The sequence below is a fragment of the Sceloporus undulatus genome, chromosome 5 (assembly GCF_019175285.1).
Source record: "Sceloporus undulatus isolate JIND9_A2432 ecotype Alabama chromosome 5, SceUnd_v1.1, whole genome shotgun sequence".
NCBI classification, from domain to species: Eukaryota; Metazoa; Chordata; class Lepidosauria; order Squamata; family Phrynosomatidae; genus Sceloporus; species Sceloporus undulatus.
Genome location: NC_056526.1, coordinates 49212467 through 49234789, shown reverse-complemented (window position 1 = coordinate 49234789; position 22323 = coordinate 49212467). Strand labels below are relative to the sequence as shown.

At 38.5% G+C, this 22323-nt stretch overlaps 1 protein-coding gene across 1 annotated transcript in view; it reads right to left on the bottom strand.

Moving 5' to 3' along the window:
- SLC6A15 (solute carrier family 6 member 15) overlaps positions 1-22323 on the bottom strand; it is a 53432-nt gene that overhangs the window by 16227 nt on the left and 14882 nt on the right. Inside the window, exons 2-6 of the mRNA XM_042470601.1 lie at positions 10475-10950; positions 7943-8100; positions 6954-7080; positions 5580-5761; positions 2362-2472 (exon numbers count right to left, since the gene is read on the bottom strand). Coding sequence (XP_042326535.1) covers positions 2362-2472; positions 5580-5761; positions 6954-7080; positions 7943-8100; positions 10475-10763 — 867 coding nt within the window. The 5' untranslated portion in view covers positions 10764-10950. The remainder of the gene's footprint in view (positions 1-2361; positions 2473-5579; positions 5762-6953; positions 7081-7942; positions 8101-10474; positions 10951-22323) is intronic.

Sequence of the window (22323 nt, the reverse complement as noted above, 5' to 3'; positions counted from 1 at the left end):
GATGCATGTGGTCACCATCATGGTTGGTCCAGGGCAAAACTAGGGCATAGTAGCCTCAGACTAAACAGCCAATGTATATGTACCTTCTATATGCAGTCTATTCTAAGAAACAGTTCTGGAAAAAGAGTACATCCTAAAGCTCTGGCTATCTGAGAAACATCTAGTCACTGGACAAGATCTTCCACCACTGCAGCAGAGCCAGGGGATTAGTACTTTATCTCTGGCATCTAAGACATAATGCCAAAAGTAAGATGCAAATGGATAATAGTTTGTGAAAGAGAGTCTCATATGGGACAGAAGTGGAATACAAATAAAATACCGCACGGTGGCAAGATGCAGTGATGGGAAAAGATACTACTGCATTGTATGCATCAGATTTTGAGATCAGCTCACAAAAAGGAGGAAGGGAGGGGAGGAAAAAAAGAAATGAAACAGCATTTTTAAGAGTGATTTTTTTTCTTTTAGAATGAGCTTCTAGAAAAGATCATGCTACAATTAAAAAATAGTCTACAGGATGTTACACATTTCTTTTTTCTCCCTCTCCCTTTCCCCTAGTGCAAGAGACTAACACTACTTCTTTAAAATTAGCTCAAGTCTCCTAAATGACCATGAAGTAACTATGTCCAAAGTATCTTATCAGTGATAAGCATATGCACAACTAATGGCAAAACTATCCCAAGATTGGCAGAGATACCTGAACTGTCATGAATGCCCATATTTAGAGGGATTAACAAGATCTCAGTTCAGTCCAACTGCTGATTGACACTTCCCGTGTGACTTTTCCTAAATCTTTTAATCATGAGCTGGCTTATTTTTTAATAATTCAGATATGACTAATATCTTCAGTCTTTAATTCTGTATTTGGCTTCAGGGTAGGGAGTGTTTTTTTTTTTTAAAGAAACATTTGTTACTATCTTGTACAAATGATCTTGTGTGTGAAGTTGGGAATTTTCCACAGAGAAAAATATAATAACACCAATCCCTTTGAACAGCTCTTTTCAAATTCTAATAATGTAGTATGGTTTTTCACTAGGCTCTGGTCATCATTTTACTATTGACTTCTTATTTACCTGACGCTTTCACATAACTTTGATTTTCTTGTAATGGGACAAAGATTATTTAAGATATTTATGTGCAGGGATTGTGTAGGCACACACAGGAAACTGGTCTGAGAGACATGTATAAATTTTATATTCTTGAGCTGAAGCTCCTGAGTGGGTCAATACATTTGGTAAAATAAAGTATTCTAGAGCATAGGTATTGTAGAGGTGGAACAAAGCTGAACTTCGTTTGCTTTGCTACATTTCTAAAGGTAATTCTTTCAGTAAATGCTGGCATGCTGACTCAGTGTTGTGAGTTCTCCAGCATATTTCTATGTTCTAAAACATGAATGCAGCTGGGCAAGGTTGTGTAGAGTTCAATTCACCCATCAACCATAATATTCATTAGGTTAGTTGCTGCCTCTCAGCCTACTTCACAGCCCTGTTAAGAGGGCAAGGAATAGGGAAAGAGAAGAACTAGTTGAGAAGAATGTAGGAAGAAATAATGACATGTCTCTTGATGCTTTTAATGTGCACTTCTTAAAACCTTAGTACAGAGAATAGTAGGCACCAAACATAAAGGAACTGTTCTAGCTTCAGTAACTATCTATAGATGCATACTTGAGATTATGCAATGTAGATTTAGTTATTCCAAACCCTTAAACTATCCTGTTATGCTCAAAGGCTGGTTAGATTTGTATTTATAGTAGATTCCCTTCAGTCTCCTTCTACCTCGCCCTCTCACAAACACAGACATAGTAGTTACTGTCTCCCCACACTATGATTCTACACTACTAGGGCTGCATCTGAACTGTAGAAATAATGCAGTCTGGCACCAATTTAACTGCCATGGCTCAATGCAATGGAATTCTGGGATCTGTAGTTTTTGATATTTAGCTTCCTCTGTCAGAGAAATCTGGTGCCACAACAAACTACAAATTCCAGAATTCCATAGTATTGAGCCATGGTGGTTAAAGAAAATTGTATTATTTCTGCAGAGCAGATGAAGCCTGGGAGACAAGTGTGAATCAAGGAGTAATGTGATCATTTGGGGGGAAATCACAAATGTCCATGGCTGAAGAGTTATTTTAAAGTATATACAACTGTGAGCATATCAATATCAGTATCAATATCAATATTGATATAGATATATGAATGAGCTGGAATTACATATCACAGCAGGTACACAGTACAATAATAGACTTTTTCCAAATGATTACAATATAATCTGATTCCAAAATGAGAGTTTACTCAAACTGTTCAGGCATAAAGCAGAATAACTAAGCCAAGCAAACATAATCAGCAAAAACTAAATACATACCTTAGGGGTAAACATATGACGAATGCCATCCAATGAACCATTTAAGAGCAGCCCTCGGATTAGAAAGCATATAAGTACCACATAAGGGAAAAGAGAGCTAAAATACATTATCTGAAAAATAGGGAAATGAAATACTTTTTAAAAAACACACACACATAAGTGACTTTCATGTCCTGCATTTACCTAACTCTACTATTTCCTCAGAAACCTAAGATCAGATCCTAATCCAAAAGGTCAGACACTACTCAAACAAATCTCAAACCAATCTGAAACGACATACAATTGCAAGTACTCTGATAGAACATCGTTCTCTACCGGCACTGAACTGGATCGCAGCCATGGGTTGACAGTGGGAGTCAGCATCAGGACTATATTATTTCCCCATCTCTTCCTATCTACCTTCCCTCTCAAAAGTTAACTGTGGTTCAATGCAAATGAGGGCTAACACAAACCATAACTCCCTCAGGGACTTTAATAATGATTTGAAGTGGGACTGCAAATGATTATGGAGAGAACAAAATTTGCATTTTAATATGATTTATATCCACATAAATTCAAATTGCAAATCCACATAAATTTAAATTGTAACACTGGCATAAGGAAAGGGGAGAAAAAAAATTCTGACAGGAAGCAGGAGTACACATGCCAAATCTGACAGGAATCTCTTAGAAGAAGCCAATGATCTTCTTCTTTCTGTGGAAGAAGTCATGCTTTAATAGAAGGATGCTTTCCATTAAAAAAAAAAAGAATTATTGGATTCAAATTTTTGTATTAAAGGACAGAATTTTGTTCTTTGTCACTCCACAACTTTTGTTTGCCTCACAAGTAGAAGTATAAGAGTCTGAGGCCCTTAAAATTATGTGCAAAAAGAACTATGTGAAAAAGTATTGCATAATATTTTGACTCTGAGAAAAAAGAATCTGTGGGGCAGAATATTGCATAATATTACTTTTAAACACCTGCTGAAGGTTAACATTAAAGAGTAGTGATAGTCTTCCTTTTTATCCTTATCTTTGTTTAGATTTTAAAAAAATCTTTACCAAAATTGGCTATATTTTAATTATTCTATTGTTGAAATAAGATTTTAATATCTCTCCCACAATGAGTTCATACTAGCTAAACATCTGGGAAGATGAAAGCCAGAACATGTTTCCATGAAATATTACTCAGGTGTTTTGTTAGTGGGTATAATAAACAGACAAGGCAGGGAAACATGCCCTCCACATGTAGAGCACACCTTCCTGAAATGATATACTTATGTATCTTGAGGCCCTCCAGTGATGGGACTCATAAATTTGTTATCCATGTGAAGAGAGTGATAGAAGTGGTGAAAGAGTGGGCATTCACACACCTCTCTTTGTGTGCCCTACTACACAATTTTACAGAATATATGAACAGTGCTTATGAAAGCACCTTATAAGTTTTTTTCAGTGGTGATCCAACACCTACTGAATTCCTCCCGTCAGAAAATACACGTGGCTTCATCAGTGGAAACTTTTAAAATAACCTTAATATTAGCCACACATATTGCTTCCTTCCTGAAGTTTTGGACTGCAGCTCCCATCACTTCCAGTCAGCATGGACAGCAGTGAGAGTTTTAATTTAACACAACATGGCCATAATTTAACACAGATGGGCCAAAAGGGCCACCATTGGGCCACATTGGGGGCATGGCAAGCCCCAGGCTGGAAGCTACACTGAGCTCGCCCCAGCCCAGAAAAGCCAGGCCAAAAAGCAGTGGGGAAAAAAGCACTCCTTTTCAGCGGCCCAGTTCAAGATTGCAGCAGTGGCCCACATCAGGACCAGGCACATGTGGCTGCTGTGGTCCTGCAGCAATCATGGTAGGAGTGGCCTATGGCTTCTCCTTTTGCCCCATCTGCTTGAGACCGCTGAGGGCACCAGATTGGGGCAGGTTGCCTTAAAAGATTTTTTAAAAATTAACTCCTGTTTTTAATTTAATGTCCCTAACTTAATTATTATTGCTCAGTTTCAATCTGATATAATGTGGATTTAATGTGAAGGTCATTTAGTAATTATTGTATCTTTAGAAATTGTGTACACTGTCTTAAGATGGTAACTGTAATCCGATACATGAGTTATTTAATTATTAAATTCAAGACTGTCCCATGAGAGTAAGAGGGCCACACTGTAAGTAAGGAATGTACTACACAGCTAACAATCTTGCATATCAATGGTAATATCCAGTCACATTAAAATTAAGCTCATGAAAGCAGTTTACAGGGGCTAGTGGTTATTTGAAGTGTGTGTGTATGTGCCTTCAAGTAACTTATGGCGACCCTATGAATTTCAGTGTTTTTTTAGACAAAGAATACTCAGGAGTGGTTTTGCCAGTTTCTTCCTTTGAAATATAGCCTACAGTACCTGGTATTCCTTGGTGGTCTCCAATCTAAGTACTAACCAGGGCTTACCCTGCTTAGCAGACAAGATCAGACAAGATTTGTTGCCTTTAGGGTAGTGCCATATGAAAAAGCATTCTTTTTGCCATTTGTCTTCTTATGTCCTTTTCCAGAGCATGACTCAATCTTCATCCCCAAGAAATGGAAATCATTGTAAGAGTTCCCATGTGAGTAACTGTACATGGGCAGAAGAATCATGGAAGTGTGTTTGATTTCCTCTGCACACACCTGCTATGCAATGTGGGACATGCCGCAATCAAGGTTTATCAGTATTTACACCTTCTATAAATAGTTGCTTGGCCTGCCCTGTTCTGCCCTACATATGAAGCTTTATCTTTGTTTGAGTGTCTCCTTGATCACTAACATCCTGAATGCAAGTAAGTGTTGTCACTTGCCCTTCCTTGCAACGTTATTGCTTCATGGATCTAGCGCAGATCAAGAAAGAGGCAATAATATTCACAAAGCCAGCTGGCCAACCTATTCTTTGTTGTGTTTTCTTTTTTTAATTATATGTTGAGATGTAATTATAAACATTATCTATGGAAACCCAAAGCAAAGAAGGTTCTCATACCACAACACTCCCACCTTTTATCCAAGAAAAGCTTCTCTATTTTTAATAGAGTACAATTGAAAGTGGATATACGGACATTTCCCCACTTGAGATTACAAAAAGGCATGGTGAGTCATAGCTTTTAGCCTGCCAATGCAGACTTTATGGGAGGATAGGCAAAAAGGTGTGGTAGATTAAGAGCTTGGATGGCATGTGTGAAGAAGACCTAAACTAGGGAAGGAAATACTTACTTTGCCTGAAGACTGGATGCCTTTAATCATTGCTAGACACACCATAACCCAAGCAGCCAGCAAGCACACAGTCATTTTCCAGTTCAGACCTCCACTCTCCGAGATGGAGCTGGAAATATTGAGTGCTTCTCTGTACCAGTAATAGGTTGTAGCTGAGCTTTTTTCACATTCTGGCTCCACAACTAAATAAGAAATGGGGCAGGAGTAATGCAAAACTTTAATTGGATATTTAAAAAAGAACATAAAAGCAGAACATGAACAGTTCTCCAAAGCAGCCTAAGACACTTACTTATACAGTCATACCCATTTCAGAACAGAATAACATTTGTTGTTGCTGCTGTTATTCTGTTTCAGTATCCTGCACACATATCCATCCTTTATTGCTTTAAAAAATTCTAAGGCTCTTTATATATGTGGGAAAGGGCCCAGAACATTGCTCCTCAACTCAGAGCCAGGGTCAATACTTGACATCCTTATTTGTGAATTTTTACTCTGTGTGTGTGTGTGTGTGCGGGCGTGCATTCAAGCAACCTGATGACCTATAGTGGCCACATAAATTTCACAGGATATCCCTAAGGCAAGGAATCCTCAGAAGTGGTTTGTCATTGCCTTCCCAACTGCATCTGCACTGCAGAAATAATGCAGTTTGACACTGATTTAACTGCCATGGCTTAATGCTATGGAAATCTGGGATCTGTAGTTTTGTGAAGTCCAAGGAAGTCATACAATGGAGCTATGGCAGTTAAAGCCATGTCAAACTGGATTCTTTCTGCAATGCAGATGCAGCCTCTTAAATATAGCCTACAGTAACTTGTATTTCTGCCATTATATTTAATAGGACCTGAGCATCCACAGATTTTATTAGCCACAGGGGATCCTGGAACTAAACCCCAGTGGATAACAAGGTCCACTGTATACATAAGTGTTGGTAATCTCACCCAGTGGAGATTTTTTTTTTGTCATTGTTGTTGTTCCATTCCAAGTAAGGATTTACATCCCGAGAAAGAAAGAAAAATGCAAAAGTCTACGTTGCTAAAAATTTTAAAAAATAAAATAAAATCAACTCAAAACACAGAAACATTACTGACTTTTTCCTTTCTATTTTTTTTTAAAAGATTGAGCATTAATATTCTAGGTTACTTGTTTTTGTAATGGAAAATATTGTAAAGCTAACTAGAAGCAGCAACTGGATTTAGCAATACTAACAGTTCAGTCCAGTGCATATTTATTCAGAAGTTAAGTCCCACAGAATTCATTGTGGCTTATTCCCAGGGATCACAGCCTAAACAGTGTAGAGTTTATTTTAAAAATACTTAAAATGTAATTTGAAACAGAGAAGAAGAAAGATAATGATTTAGTATAGCCATAACTTACAGGTATGAGAAGAATTTTTCACCAAAGGACATTGGTCCCATGGCAGTGGGTGCTGAAAGGACTGAGAAAAGTAAAACAAACTCCATCCAATGATGACATTGTAGTAGAGGGCCACAAAAAAGCACACCTACAATGCAAGAAAACAATTCTAAAAGTTAGTTTATTAATAAGCATACAGAGATGCATTTTAACAGAAAATATTTCGGCAAATATAAAGGTAAATATTTAACAATAAAAACACTACTTTCTAAAAACAGGATGGACCCAGAAAGTGAGAAAATTACTTTTTTATACTATGATGTCCAGTATTCCCAAGCCAACACAATCAGTAACCATAAAGTAGTAAAAAGAACTTTCTCAAACTCTACACTTTAGCACAAACCATTTTAGCCTACAACAGTTGAAATAGTTTTAAAATCCAAAGAAGGATAAGATTATCTGGTAATGTACTTTTAAAAAGTTGGAAGCATTTACTAAACACTTTTTTTGCATTTATTCTTTGCATTTATTTATTTTTGTTAGGCTCTAGTTATTCTCCCTTTAGCTTTTATCTAAACATTGAGTATGTATTTATGGACTGCTTTCCAAATTTGAGGGACATTTACATGAGCCACACCACTTTGTTTTAGTGTATGTGGCCTAGGTAGAGTCAGTCCTTCATATCCAAAGATTTTTTTTTCTCCATGGATTCAAGCATCCATGGTTTAAAAGTATCTTTAAAACAGATCAATTCCAAAAAACAATCCTTAATTTTGTCATTTCATACAAGGGACTCCATTTTGCTATGCCATTGTATTTAATGGGACTTGAGCATCCACAGATTTTGATATCCATGGAGCATCCTGGAACCAAACCTCAGTGGATACCAAGGGCCCACAATACTCCACAAAATTATAAAATTAATCTTACCACAGACTAGCACTTTCAAATAAAAGAAGATGAGATAATCCTACCATATATTAAGGTTTGCAGGAAATTCAATGACTTACTATACAGCTTGCAAATCCGATTCCACCAAGTTTGGGACTGATATAATTCCATACTCCAATACTTCCACGACGGATTCTCTGACCCACTGAAAGCTCCAGAAAAAAAAGCGGGATCCCTATGACCAGCAGCAGAATTAAATATGGTACAAGGTAGGCACCTGTTGAACCAAATTGGTTGTTGTGTAACTATTAGAATATGATAATTGGTAGCTGTACCCATTACAGTGTCAGTTTCAACATGATTTTTATAGAGAATTGCAAAGATAGGAATAAAAGCAGATGTGTGGATGTGACAACAGCAAAGCCTATTGTGCTTTGCTAAATGTGAGCTCACTTCAGGGGCCAGTTAGCTGTGGTTCAGAATTCAGTGGGGTGATGCATTAAGCCCAGAAAAGAGTACAAAAGATAAAATGAGTAAGTAATTTAATAAAATTATGTAGGAAGGGGTTCTGCAATACTGTTGTGTTTCACCTATGATCAGGACTTTCCTTGTCGCAATAACAAATTACTAAAAAGGGTTGAGGGACTAACTACCTCTCTACAGGCAAGTGCAGAGTAAGATATCAGTTCCTCATGATTCTGATCTTCTGTAAGTGCTACGCTCTAGGTCTGTGAAAGAGACATTATCCTTAAAGTCCTCGTGAGTATTACACATGTTAAATCAACTCAAAGGTATATTAGTGCTTCCCCTTTCTAACCTGTATATATGCAACTAACCTGCCACTTCTGGTTTTAATTATTTCTTCCTTTCCTCAAAAAGATTTTCTTTCCTCACAAAGGCAAGATCCATTTTTATTAACACCCACATAGTTTTGAAAGATTGTGAAATTAAACCACAAACACAGACATTTGAAACACTTGGTTTTCTGTTCACATAATCTTCACTCAGCTCTTGCCAAAGGAAGATGTAACATTTAATGGGAATATTCGGGATCTTAAAGGGATGCAATTACTTAACGGAGTACCTCAACTCTGATGTCTTTTTCTGAGGCTGCATCCTCGTTGCAGAAATAATTGGGTTTGACAGCACTTTAACCGCCATGGCTCAGTATGGAATTCTGGGAAGCTCTGGTGCCACAACAAATACAGTTCCCAGATTTCCATAGCATTGAGCCATGGCAGTTAAAGTGGTGTCAAACTGGATTATTTCTGCAGTATGGGTGCAGCCTGAGAGTGTATTCTAGATCTCTGGTCATCTAAAATCTCTTTGGTGAGTACAGGATGCAGACTTTTTCTTATGGACGGTTGTGTAGAATTCTGGGTTTGTTTTTGTTTAAAATGCATATGGTCTCATCACTGCTCACCTCTTGTTGGGCAGCTAAGATTTATCTTCCAATAGTCACTCTAAGATATTCAATTGTATCCAACCATATGCCTCCAACAACCCAAGGTGCACTATTGATTCCCCTTCCCCTTCAGAATTTGCACACACACAGTCCTGTTCCAAAAGGTCTGGAGAACCATCAAGAGAATATTTGGAACCATGCAGTGCTATAGGGAAAGGAGAGGAAAGGGCTATCTGGTCACTTGTGGGGGAAAATATGACAAGCCATTTACACAATGATATGGGAAGAGCACCAGTGTGGTGTAGTGGTTTGATCTTTGGACAACTCCTCTGGAAGTCAGGGTTCAAATGCCCATTCAGCCAGGAAACCCACAGGGTGCCCTTGGACAAGTCACACTATCTCAACCTCACAGGAGGACAAAGGAAAACCTACTCTGAACAAATCTTGCCAAGAAAACTCATTGATAAGTTCACCTTAGGCTTGCCAGAAGTTGGAAATGACTTGAAGGGACACAACAACAACAAACAGGAAGACAACACAAATGATGGACACCATAGAATAAGAACTATCAAAACATTATAGGATAACTTTTCTAATATTAAATATACTTGGAGAGAATGTGGGCATGCATGCCAAGCAACATAATCTATAAAAATGTCCATCTGTAGAAATAGCAGGGCATTTTGGTAATTATGAAAAATCCATTAACTATGAACAACAACAGGAAGCTATAGAGGGCCTGTTTTGCAGCTCCAGGAAGAATAATTGCCAGTAATTCGCAGTAAAGGAGGACGGTAACATTTAAATTATTTTGGCAAAGGAGGGAAAAGAAATGCCAAATAAATATAAAGCCATGTGTGCATGTGTGTTTATTTCCAGACCTTTATAAGGGCTTTAAAATGTACATGGATTTAAAAAAATTAGATTTGACAAATAATGTTCTAATGTTTGCATGCTCTTTATCTCTCAGTTCTGTGAGCTGATGTGAGGCTGGAAATCATCCCAACCTCCTCCTTATTCATCCTCAATTGGATTAAGCAAGTGCAGATTTAACCTCAAATATAGCATATCTACAACTTTGTTCTGGCCCTAAAATAAAGGGTTCAGTCTTCATTTAATATCATGTCTAGTTTGGCCCAGGGATAGTTCTGAATACCACAGGACTATGAAAGGAGTATGAAAGCAATAGAAACCAAGAGTGTAGTTGGTACACAAGCAAAGTCAGTAAGGAAATATGAAACTGTACCTCCTCCATTTTTTTGACACAGGTATGGGAATCGCCATACATTCCCAAGACCTACAGAAAATCCAACTTGGGCCAGAATATACTGAAGTTTGCTATTCCATGCTGGTCTCTCATCTTCTACATCCGATCCTTCTTCCACATCTACTTCTTTGTCCTCTGAATCATTAACAGACAACTCGCTTTTCTTGAAGGCATCTTCGACAGAGTCTTCATTTGACAGGAGATCCTTAACTGACTCGATGACATCATCATCTATTTCTCTTTTTACCACCTTGCTGTTCTTAGGCATTTGCAATGGGGAAATGATAAAAGCCAGATCAGCCTCACTTCAGACAGGCTATCCAGCCTCAGTCGGTATCTGTTTTTTGCCAAGTCAAAAATGTTTGACAAAATGTCAACGGAGTCCCTTTATGCAATGTGATCAAGATGTTTGTAATGGCTTGCTGTTCGTAATGGCTTGCCGTTAACATAAATACCTGCAAACAAATGAATGATTGTATAGAAAAAAATGTGTCAATGGTTAGTTGAAGTTTATTTATTTATTTCATTGAATGACCAAAAATGCATAGCACTTGTTTGTGGTATCCTTGTTCATATAAATAAAATCTAAATAGTTAATTGTAACTATCTAGAAATTCGGCTATTTAGCTACATTATTCCGTATAAACCTTTTGGATATCTGCTTTTAAAAATATATACCAGTGGTCTTTTTGGAGACGTGTATTAAAAGTTGTGTAACTGGACTATAGAATCAAATCATTTCTTTCTAAAATTTGTCAACAATATCATGTTTTATTCTAAGAAGATGTTGAAACAGGTATGTCCTTAGAATAGAATTTAAGTATCTGCTTAGACTAAACCATTATATTTCTGACAAATTAACAGGAAAATGAGCTAATTCTATGGTGTGATCACACAATGTTTTACAGAAAACCATGGGAAGATGATTGATTGATAGATAGACAGATAGACAGGTAAAAGAGAGATCCTGCACATCCTAATGAAGCATGCTTAATTATGGAAATATATTGCTTTCATCATCATCAAAACCCAGGAATTTTAACAAGTTAGTATTTTTATTTGTTACACTGCAACCTAGTGATAATTGAAATAGTGTCAGAGTGGCTGCAGGACATATAAAATCCTAGCTCCCTCTGTCTACTATGATGAAACATCCACAGCTCACCAACACAGGAACTCTGATATCAGAAAACATAATGGGCAGATTGGAGGCTTAGCATGGACTGATTGGGGAAGTCCCTGCATATGCAAGAACCAAAGCCTTTTCACCCTCCACTATGTCCTCAGCATACAGTAAACGTTCTAAATGTATCCCTCTCATTGCTCACAATGGAAGGATAATGGGGTTTTTCCCACAACAAATCTGAGGGGAAAGGTTGAGTGAGCCTGCTCCTTTTTTCATGCCCCCATGTTGGTGGAAGGCAGGGAGGGTTTAGGAAACATCAAAACATTTGACATTCTAAAATTTGACTTCTGTAACATGGGGCTGCTTCAAAACGTTGCAGCCAGATTGCTGACCGGGGCTCGTTATAGGGAGGATATAGCTCCCTTGTTAAAACAGCTTCCCCAGCTATCAGTTCTTTTCTGGGCACAGTTCAAAGTGCTGGTCATGAACTATAAAGCTCAATATAGCTTGGGTCCAGACTATCTGAAACAGCATATCTCCACATATGAACCTGCCAGAGGTTTAAGATCATCAGGAGAATGTTTTCTTAACAGTCCCATCACCACTGCAGACTCGTTTGGCACTAGGGTTGGTGTCACCGCATGCAGTAACCCATGGTGTCACCTACCCACTGACCACTTCTCACACCATACTATACACAATCCTTTGTAAAAAAAAATGTATGAATGTAGCTCCTAAATTGTACTTCTCACATATCACTGGATGTAATGGCAATAGCTGTGACATAAGCAACTCGGAAAATTAAAATTATATCTTTAAAATACAATATCATACACACAGCCCAAATGTACTTACATGTACATAGTTTCATGTGGTTAAAGTGATATTTTGGTAAGGTGTGTTTTTGTAAGATTTTTTTTTAAAAAAAATAAAAATCTTAAGATTTTTTTCTTCCCACTGCATCTTGCCCGAGTCACACCATCTCTTCTGCTCAGTTCCAGCATTTCAAAAAGATGAGGTGAATGTCAAAACCTGTTTCTGCCAAAAACCAGATGTAGTATCACCTCCTTACGGTGTCACATGGTGCATCTTGCACCCCCCCCCCCCCCCTCCCCATAGTGATGCCCTTGTTGCTTGGTTAGGACATAAGAGAAAGCTGCTCCCACCCTCTGAAATTCCTTTCTGGGTGAGATTAGTCTGGTCCCTTCCCTCTTTTCCTTTTGCCAGTAGGCAAAGACATTTTTGTTCAAGCAGGCTTGTAATATGTAATTGCTATCAGGCAGGCTTCCTATTGGAGTGCACTCATATTTTTACCATAATTTGATACTGTTTAAATGGAATGATTACATTTTTAAAACTGTACAGTATTGGTAAGTTTTTAATCAATTTTATCTGTAAGCCACCTTAGGTCCCACTCCAAGACAACAGTGGCATATAAATAAATAAATAAAATCTCTCTCATGCCCTCCAACTGTCCCAATTTGCCAGGGACAGTCCCATTTAATCTTCACTTTTTTTTAGCTGCTTTTAAAATGTCACAGTTCCTCCCTCTCCCATTTTCTTCCTTTGTTCTCAGTCTGTCCTTAGGCTCTCCATTTCCATTACATTATGGGAAATGCATAAAGTGCTTCAGTGTTTCAGTGTCAGTCAGGAAACTGCTCCATGATTTCCAAACTGCAAGCAATGTTTGTTTCTCAGACAGGAGAGGAAAAGTTTAGAAATGCTACTTTTTTAATGCTATATCTCACAGAATTCTCCAGCCAACCAAAATCTATTACCTCCCACTCTTAGATACAACCTATTGGAAGAAATTATTACTGGCTGAATCATATCATATAGGAGACTGCTTTTTTTCCACCGCAACTGTATTTTGCAATATCAAAGCCCAGTGTGACACAGATTGACAACATTTTTATCGACTTTTATGAGAAGAAATAAGATGTTAAGGCATACATTCCTCCTGCTCTCAAATCAAATTAGCTCTGTGTACAGGTAGGCTAAGCAGACTCAAGATCTGAGTTGGGTGAACAGTTGTGTATTGCTTCACACCATGCAATGCTGATAGCAACACAATCCAGTTTAACCCACTTCTGGTAACTTTGTGACAATCCAATGAATATGGGTTGCCTTACAAAATGCGTGAACAAACTGCCTCTATTCACTCAGCTCAGCTCCTATGCTGACTACGTCAATCATGCCATGTGAGTTGATCTTGAGGTTACTGATAAGTCAGTCTGGCTCTTTGAAATCCCTAAGGCAAGTCTATCTTGTGTAAGAGTATTAGACAAGATAATGGCTATGAGTAGTCAGGTTTCCCACAATAGGCAAGCACTGCCGGTTTATTGAATCATGTCCTTGTATAGAAACATTCTAAAGTTATGGCAGTTCTTTCTCCTTCTGTATTTTAGAAATGGTTTTCCCTTAAATTTTAATTTTTTATCAAATGTATCAACTGAGTACACCATTGTTTACACAGCCCAAATGCTACAAACTAGTTTTCCCAGTTACTGTGGTAATTGTAATGAAATAGTTTACTGCTTGACCAGTATTTTATTATTTTTATTCAACTTTATCGTATCTTGTTGACATTCATTATTGTAAACTACTTTGGGATTTTCATTATAAAATATGTTATAAATACTGTATGCAGATGGATAATTCAGAGATGAGATGAAATACAGAAATCCGGCCTTGGAATTTTTATTTATTTACAAAATGCACATACTATCCAACTGACAAATGCCTCGAATAGGTCTGTAATCATACAAATCCCAAACTACTAAAAAATAGCAACTAAAACAGTAAGCTAACAAATCTTAGATTTAAGATTTGAAAGTATTATACCTTCCAACATTTCCCATATAAAAATTGGGACCTGTGTGGTGAAGAAAGTGGAAGGACAGAGAACTGATTGGGATGGCCCCTGTTGAATTGGGACTGTTGGAAGGCATGAAATAACAATATTTTAAAAAGCTAGCAATAGAATAGATAACAAAAGTAATGTATTCCAGATTAAATGCTTGTTGAGAAAGAAAAACCTTAGCTGGAAATCTAACTATATTAGTACAAGGAGGCCAGGTGGAGGTTCTTAAGGATTGTAGCCTACTGATAATGGGCAACTGACTCTACAGAAGGCTCCAGCCCTGGGATCCACCAGTTGCACCACTGTGGGAGATATCACCTAGAAACAAAATCTCCAAGAACATTAGTTCTTTTGATTTCTAAAGAGATGAATTTTCTTCCAGTTTCCTTTTCAGTCCTGATAGGATGACCAGAATGAAAATACAGTCAGCCTTCCATATCAATGGGGAGGGGGGGTTGGTTGGTCTTGGATCCCCCTCCCCCTGCAGATACCAAAAATTGAGGGACCTCAAGTCCCATTTTCATCAATGGATGCTGACATGTGTGTGACTGCATCAGTGTGGCTGCGTATAAGTGCCACCACTGAGATGAGGCCATCTGTGCATCCTCCAATCTGTAGATGGCTAGCCCACTGATAAGGAGGACCAACTGTAAAAGAAACTCAGTCCATTTTGTTTGCCTCCATCTAGTAAGTCATTTTAATAACAAACTCAGAAACAGAGTATGGAACAAAATGTTTTGGGTTTTGTCTTTGTTTTTTAATGGTCAATGGAAGATCCAATGATGAATATTTTCTTTATTTAACTCCTACATACACACACAGACAGACGTAGGCTTCTTTCTTCCTTTCAAAGGTTCTCAACTTTTAAGAAAGTATCACCAGGTCTTCCACATTTGTCTGACACTCTGATGTTAGACAATTGTTGTCTGCAGCAGAATACTGATTTCCCTTGACAACTTTGTCACTTGGCCACTGACATATTTTGGAAATGTCTGAGGAGAATTGAAGGATTTACTGAGCCTCCGAAAGACAGATGCACTTTTCTTACAGCACTGGGCTAAACCGAATGTTCATACAGGAAGTCCTCACTTATCTGACAGGTTAGAGCCCAGAACACTGTCAAAAAATGGAATCATTTGAAATGTGGAACTCTGTGGGGGGTTTTAAAGCTTGCAAATGCATTTTGATCACCAAAAATGTAAATAACACACTATATATCACTTTTGAATGCATGCAAAAACTAAATGACACTATACACACACACACACACATATATACACAAAGAGAAATAAAATGAACAAGGGCTTACTTTTAATGTCCTTCTCTCAACTTCAAATAAGATTAATAACTTTAGTATGCACTGGTGTAGCATTTTTCATTTCATCTAATACCTTGGGTTTATTCCTAACAATTGTACGAACTGTTGAGTGGGGAATGACTCATATCACTCATGGACATGCCTTCCTTGCTAAGTTTGATTAGTTCTAGCCTTTCTTGCAAACTGAAAATCTTATGGTCTCTTTTAGCTTCATCATTGCACTTAGTTGCTATTATGAAATGGTACTGTATTATAAGCACAAATATTGTACTGCACTAAAACTGTAAGAGATATTCTACCTGCAATATCAGAAGCATTATGAATTACTGAATACAGATTGAAATAGCATAGTTCACAATCTCACAAGCACCACAAACTGAATGCAGGAAGGGGGAAGCAATGCTCACTTTGGACTGCTCACATGCAGCCACTACTTCCAAAGAGAGCTGAGAATTGGAATAGGTGCCGCGATGACTATAGAGGCGTGGTGGGGTTTTTTTCCTCCTCTCAGCTTGTTTTGCAAGCAAAGCATGCATGTGCATATGATCAGTCCAAAATAAGCCTCCATAGGAAGAAATGACACAAGTCTGCTCTGTCCACAGTTGTAAATTACACAGACAAGCTCCATTCATTCAAGAAAGGGTCCACTCTTTCAGAAGCTAAGGCTTGGAACTGTGCAGGCATCTGCAAGCGAGTGATCCCAAGTGATCCTCGTAGGCAAGAAGAAATGGTGAAAGAGAAGACCCCTCATCAAATTAATGATATGCAAGCATCTGTAATATGCAAGCATCAAAAGAGACATCAAAAAGCTTCCTGGATTTTCCCAGAAACAGATGCATTGATTATTATGATGGTCCTTTTGGTCAGTGTAGCTGTAAAGAGGTCACTTCCGGTCCCTTTTCTTTCTCTGGGGGTTAAAAATTTTATGATTCTTTGTTCTCTCTCTTCCTCTCTCTTTGCTTTCTGCCAGCACGGTATTTCCCATTCTTGAAAAGTTGCCAGAGAAGACTAGGTTGCATACAGGCTGCCTACTGCCTGGACATGGGACAGTGTGGCAAGATCCATCAGAAACTGATAAAAAAACCATGTTATCCACACCTGTGTTCCTGTGCAGTAATCTCCATAATTTCCTTTAGAATTTTAAGCAACCCAATCCTTAGGTATCTGAGGTAAACATTTAGGACATGAAAGTCCCATGACCTGGATAGGTACATGGATATTAATATAATGTAAAATAAGTACAGTGGACCCTTGTTATACGCTGGGGTTTGGTTCCAAGATCCCCCGTGTATAAGAAAATCCGTGTATGCTCAAGTCCCATTAAATATAATGACATAGCAAAATGGTGTCCCTTATAAAAAATGGAAAATCAAGGTTTGATATTTGAAATTTGTACTTTTTTTGAACATTTTTAAACCATGTCTGCTGGAATCCGTGTATAAAAAATCCATGTGTAAGAAGGTCCGGCTGTATATCTCTACATGGGATGAGAAATATGTATTACACATATTTCAATAGGCAACAAAAATATAAAAATACAAATAGTTCAAAATTTAGAACACTGCAGTGAAACAGCAGGAGGATAACTATTAATGAATATTTAGACACACAGTCAGCCCTCCATATCCATAGATTCTTTATCCATGGATTCAAGTATCCACGGCTTGAACATATTTTAAAAATATATAAATTCCTAAAAGCAAACCTTGATTTTGCCATTTTAGATAAGGGACACTATTTTACTATCCTATTGTGTTTAATGGGACTTGAGCATCCACAGATTTTGGTATCCATGGGGGGTACTGGAACCAAACCCCAATGGATACCAAGGATCCACTGTATGTCAACTTCTTTTTAAAGAGGCAAGTCAAATTAAAGGCATGCTAATCCTACTTGCCTACACTTTCAGAAGAATGCAGTTACCCACTGTTGCCAGAACAGAATTAATGTGCCTCGAGCTAGGAGCAATTTATAATATTAACGGTTAATTTGTCTATTTGTCCAACTTTTTTGTTTTTAAAAAATGTGTCAACAAAATACTATCTTCCCCACTGATTCAGTGTTGCACAAACATTTTATTATGGAACACGTCCATATTATAGTCAACAAAACAATACAATTATAAAGTAATAAAGGTCTTCTTGTAAGCTGTCAATATGAATTTGCTGCCTGCCATTGACAGACATCTGACAATTTGCCAAGGAAAAGGTGATCACTAAAACAATTGTCTTAGGCCCTATACAGATCGGTCCGAAAGCCCAGCCTGTGGGTGGCATTGGGCCGCAGCATCCTGATGACGCACTCCCTGACTCTGCCGCCAGGGTGCCATGCCGTGTGCCGCTACAGATGGCACGCATCATGATGTGCCTCCGGTGCTGCATCCAGATGATGCAGCGCTGAAGGGGCGCCCTCCAAAGGCCTGATTGGGACTGTGGTGTGAAGTTGCCTTGGCCTTGATCCAGCAAGGAAAGTAGAGCCCCTTAGTTTTGCATATAGTCACATGTCAGAGCAAGGGTGGGCAATTTTCAGGAGCTAGGAGAGTGTATCCTCTCCTCTCTGAAACCTAAGAGTGCCCCGCCTACCCTATTGTTTAAAATTCCCAGACACCCCATATGGGTTGGCCAACATTGACCAACTGTGCCCCAGAAGTCTCCTAGATGTGTGATAGGCCATTTTTGCAGGCTTTTTAAAAGAATAATTGGAAGTAACTTTTTCAGGGCCCAGGGTGCAAAAACATCCTTAAGAACCGCATATTGCCATGGACTAATCTTTACCACCTCCGTATTAGAGCAAAACATTCAGGGATAGAGAGTAAAGCTGTCTGTTTTGGTGAGCTCAAGCCTCATCAACTTGGTTCAAGCAATGCATTATAACTCCCTTCCTCCTCTGAGTTCCCCCAATCTTCCTCCCACTTTCTAACCCATGGTAGACATACTACTAACACTGGCCTGGTACATACCTCTTGGTAAGTCCAGGCTGGCGGCAGCCTAATTTTCTCCAGAGGAAAACCGCAGCTGCCAAACTGGAGGAAAGAGAATCTGGAAAAATAGGGTTCTTTTTCCACCGTCATAGTTATGTCACGAGTGCGCCAATGGCACGGCATGACGTGCAGATGCTATGCGTCTATTACGTCATAATGGTAGCACACGTGTACATGGGATGCTGATATTTTAGCGCTGCCAGTGCATGCTAGGGTTAGGAACTGTGCAGTTGCCGCATGGTCCCTAACCCTAGTTGCACCGCCGCCATGCCACAAAAGGGCCCATCTGTCCTGGGCCGTTAATTTCCTTCCATGGCATGGTGACATGAAACACAGTTCATAATGGTTTCTGATTCTGGTCTGAAACAAACTTTGTTCAGCAGTCATCATAGTTTACAGAGGTCAGACACCATGGCAAACTATGGTTAGTACTAATACTAGGGAGTGGAGAAATAGTGATTCAGTCAAGAATAGATGAAATTGAACAATTCTGAGAAAATATTTTGCAAAGCGTGAACTTCACTCCAACTTTGGTCTAATTTGCACTGTAGAAATAATGCAGTTTGACCCCAGTTTAATTGCCATGATTCAATGCTATGTAATTCTGGGATTTGTAGTTTTATGAGATATTTAGCCTTCTCTGTCAGAGAGCTCTGGTGCCACAACAAACTACAAATCCCAGAATTACATATCATTGAAACATTTTAATTAAAGTGGGGTCAAACTGCATTATTTCTGCAGTGCAGATTAGACCTTTGTTTCTCCAAATCCGGCCCCCAGCTCAAAAAGATTGCCTAGCCCTGTACTAAGGTATAAGGCACCTTTGCAACTCTTGGGATAGTCTCAAATAAAGGACCTTTATGGTATGTGCAAGACATTTATTAGTAGTTCAAATGTATAAGCATGTTTGCCTGGAACAGTTCACTGTGCTTATATATACCTCCTTATATTGTACAAAGATCTAGTTCTTCCCCTTGTTCCTATCAATAAGAATGAATAGTCTGAGGGTAAAAGGGGAGTATGGCTTTTTCCACTGATGGCTGACTTTTAAAAAAGTATAGGATATTGCATTGCTGTAAAAACTAACATTTAAGTAAGGCAAATTGGGAGAACAAACAGAAATGAATAATTTTGGTGCTGCTTGATGTTCATTTCTTATATATAATGCAAGTAGAAAGGACCACTGAAAATAACTGCCCCAGAAACATTAAAGTATGTATCTCTGATAGAAAGTTAAAGGAGCACCCATTCATTTTATTAATCTACAGTAAATTCAACTGGCCATGAAACTCAATGGATGATCTTGGGCAAGTCACATGCTCTCACCCTCAGAGGGAAGGCAATGGCAAAAACAAACCTCTGAATAAACCTTTGCCAGAAAACCCCCTGATGGCCTTTGGGTCGGAAGTCGGAAATGACTTGAAAGCACACAATAACAACCAATTCAAGTGACTTTGACATATGTGTCTTTTGGAAAGTGATACTACATAATGTTATTTTATTTTTATTTTTAAAATATTAAATGTAGATCATGGACTCAGGGAATATTTTGCCTTTAGCAGCAGAATCTTCAAGTGCAAGTCCAAAAGTCACATATGTCAACTTTTTCCCTATAGAAGCAATTCTACAGATGTTGTAGAAACTAAAAGGATACAATTAGGAATTCCATTAAAGTGGAGGTTCCACCCACTAGGATTCAATCCTTCTCCTGTCTATATATCCCTACCCAAGTTCTGTTTCTGTATTTCAGTGAAGCCAAACAACAACCTTGGGAATTTTTTTTCCATTTCAAAGAAAGGAGCTACTTATTAAATACTTTGGTCAGTTAAGTGTCTTTATATTAAAAAACAATGGGGTTTAAGCATGCCTAATCTATGGTAGATTGTGACCATGAGTTATTAACAAATTATTCTATCTTTTGAGGCTTGTACAATTCATGATCATTGTTCTTACAGAGCTGCTCTATACCATAATATATTTTTCCCCCTGACACAGCAATTCCCAATTTCATTCAGTCCTTTCATGAGGTAATTTTGGGGCCCTATTCAACTGTTATCCAGAAATTAAAGTAGCATAATTCTAAACTCCATGGGTGGTCTTATATTGATTAATTAAAGTGTCAGAGTGTAAAGCAACCTCACAAATGCCTTTCATACACAAACAGGCTACTCTTGTGGTCCTGTTATGCTGGCGGCTGCTACTCCACAGTTAATGCCAGTGTAACACATTCATGTTTCTATACAATCCCTGTTGCACAGCCAACAACACAACAGATGCAGAAATAAAGGCAAATGGAGCAACACTGTCATACAACAAAATTCCTGGCAATTCTACCAGTACTCACAAACAGTGATATTTTGCATAGATAACTGTCCTGCCATGCAGGAAAAAAGATTACAATGGTGGCTAAATGACCTCATGATTTCATCCAACCTAACAGATACAAAAGTCCCCTCTACAATGAGGGACTGCAAGAATAACTTTTTTGTATATCTCCCCAAGAGAGTACCCAGAAGCTTTGTAAAGGAAAGCTTTGAAATATGCTATGAGCATGCAGAAAAACATCAGTTACCGCATACAGGTATACTTCAGTTAATGAAGCCTATGACAATGAAGTTTCCTTTTTGAAGGGTTTTTATGCCTGCCTGCCCAGCCCCTTCCCTTTTCCTTCTTGATCTGTGTCTAATTAGATTTTTTTTTAACCAGCCTCAGCATTGGAAGGATAGTGAAGAAAGACTGCAGAAAAGACTTTATGTCAGAGTGTGTCTACAACAAAACAACGCAATAAATAAAGCCTGAGCTAGGAAAGAGTGGGAATTTACTCTGGTTGAATCTACTATAGCTGTTACGAGTGCCAAGCAAGGTAAACTTCAGCTACCTCCAGAATCCTTTACTGCTCCCTTACATGAATATCAACAGAAGGAAAACGGGATAACAGATAAGCCTGCTTCACCAGCTACTGCCAGCATGTGCTGTTGTTTTTAAAAAGCCATAGATCTTAAAGTGTGACCACCAAAATGGAAATCATAAGAAAAGTGACAACTCCTGAAAGGAAAAGAATGTGTTTAGGAAGAAGACTGCAAGTAAACTCTAGAAGGTTCAAAACGCTTTTCTTTACTTAAGTACACTCATGTCCTCTGGGGAACATTTACAGTGCACCTTTCTTTTACGAGGGGAATCCATTCCAGACCCCTACCCCCGCATAAAAGAAATAGCACGTATGCTCAAAGCCCCATTAGAAGTAATGGGGCTCATGCTCGCAGCAGCACGGGGTGGTAGCGGTGTGCGCGCGCCACCGGAAAACACGCCATTGTTTCTTCCGGCGCATAGCACCACTTCTTCCAGCGCTGCTTTCAGCATATGACGCAGGCACACTGTACTTTAACCAGCCTGGACTATACTGACAACTGTAACCCAGAGGATCTTTTCATCAGCTGCCCCTAAACTTTGGGATGACCTGCTGGGAGAGATCTGGAAGCTAAACATGCTGTCTCATTTAAAAACAGTATTAAAGGCCTACCTCTTCCAGCAAGCCTACCTA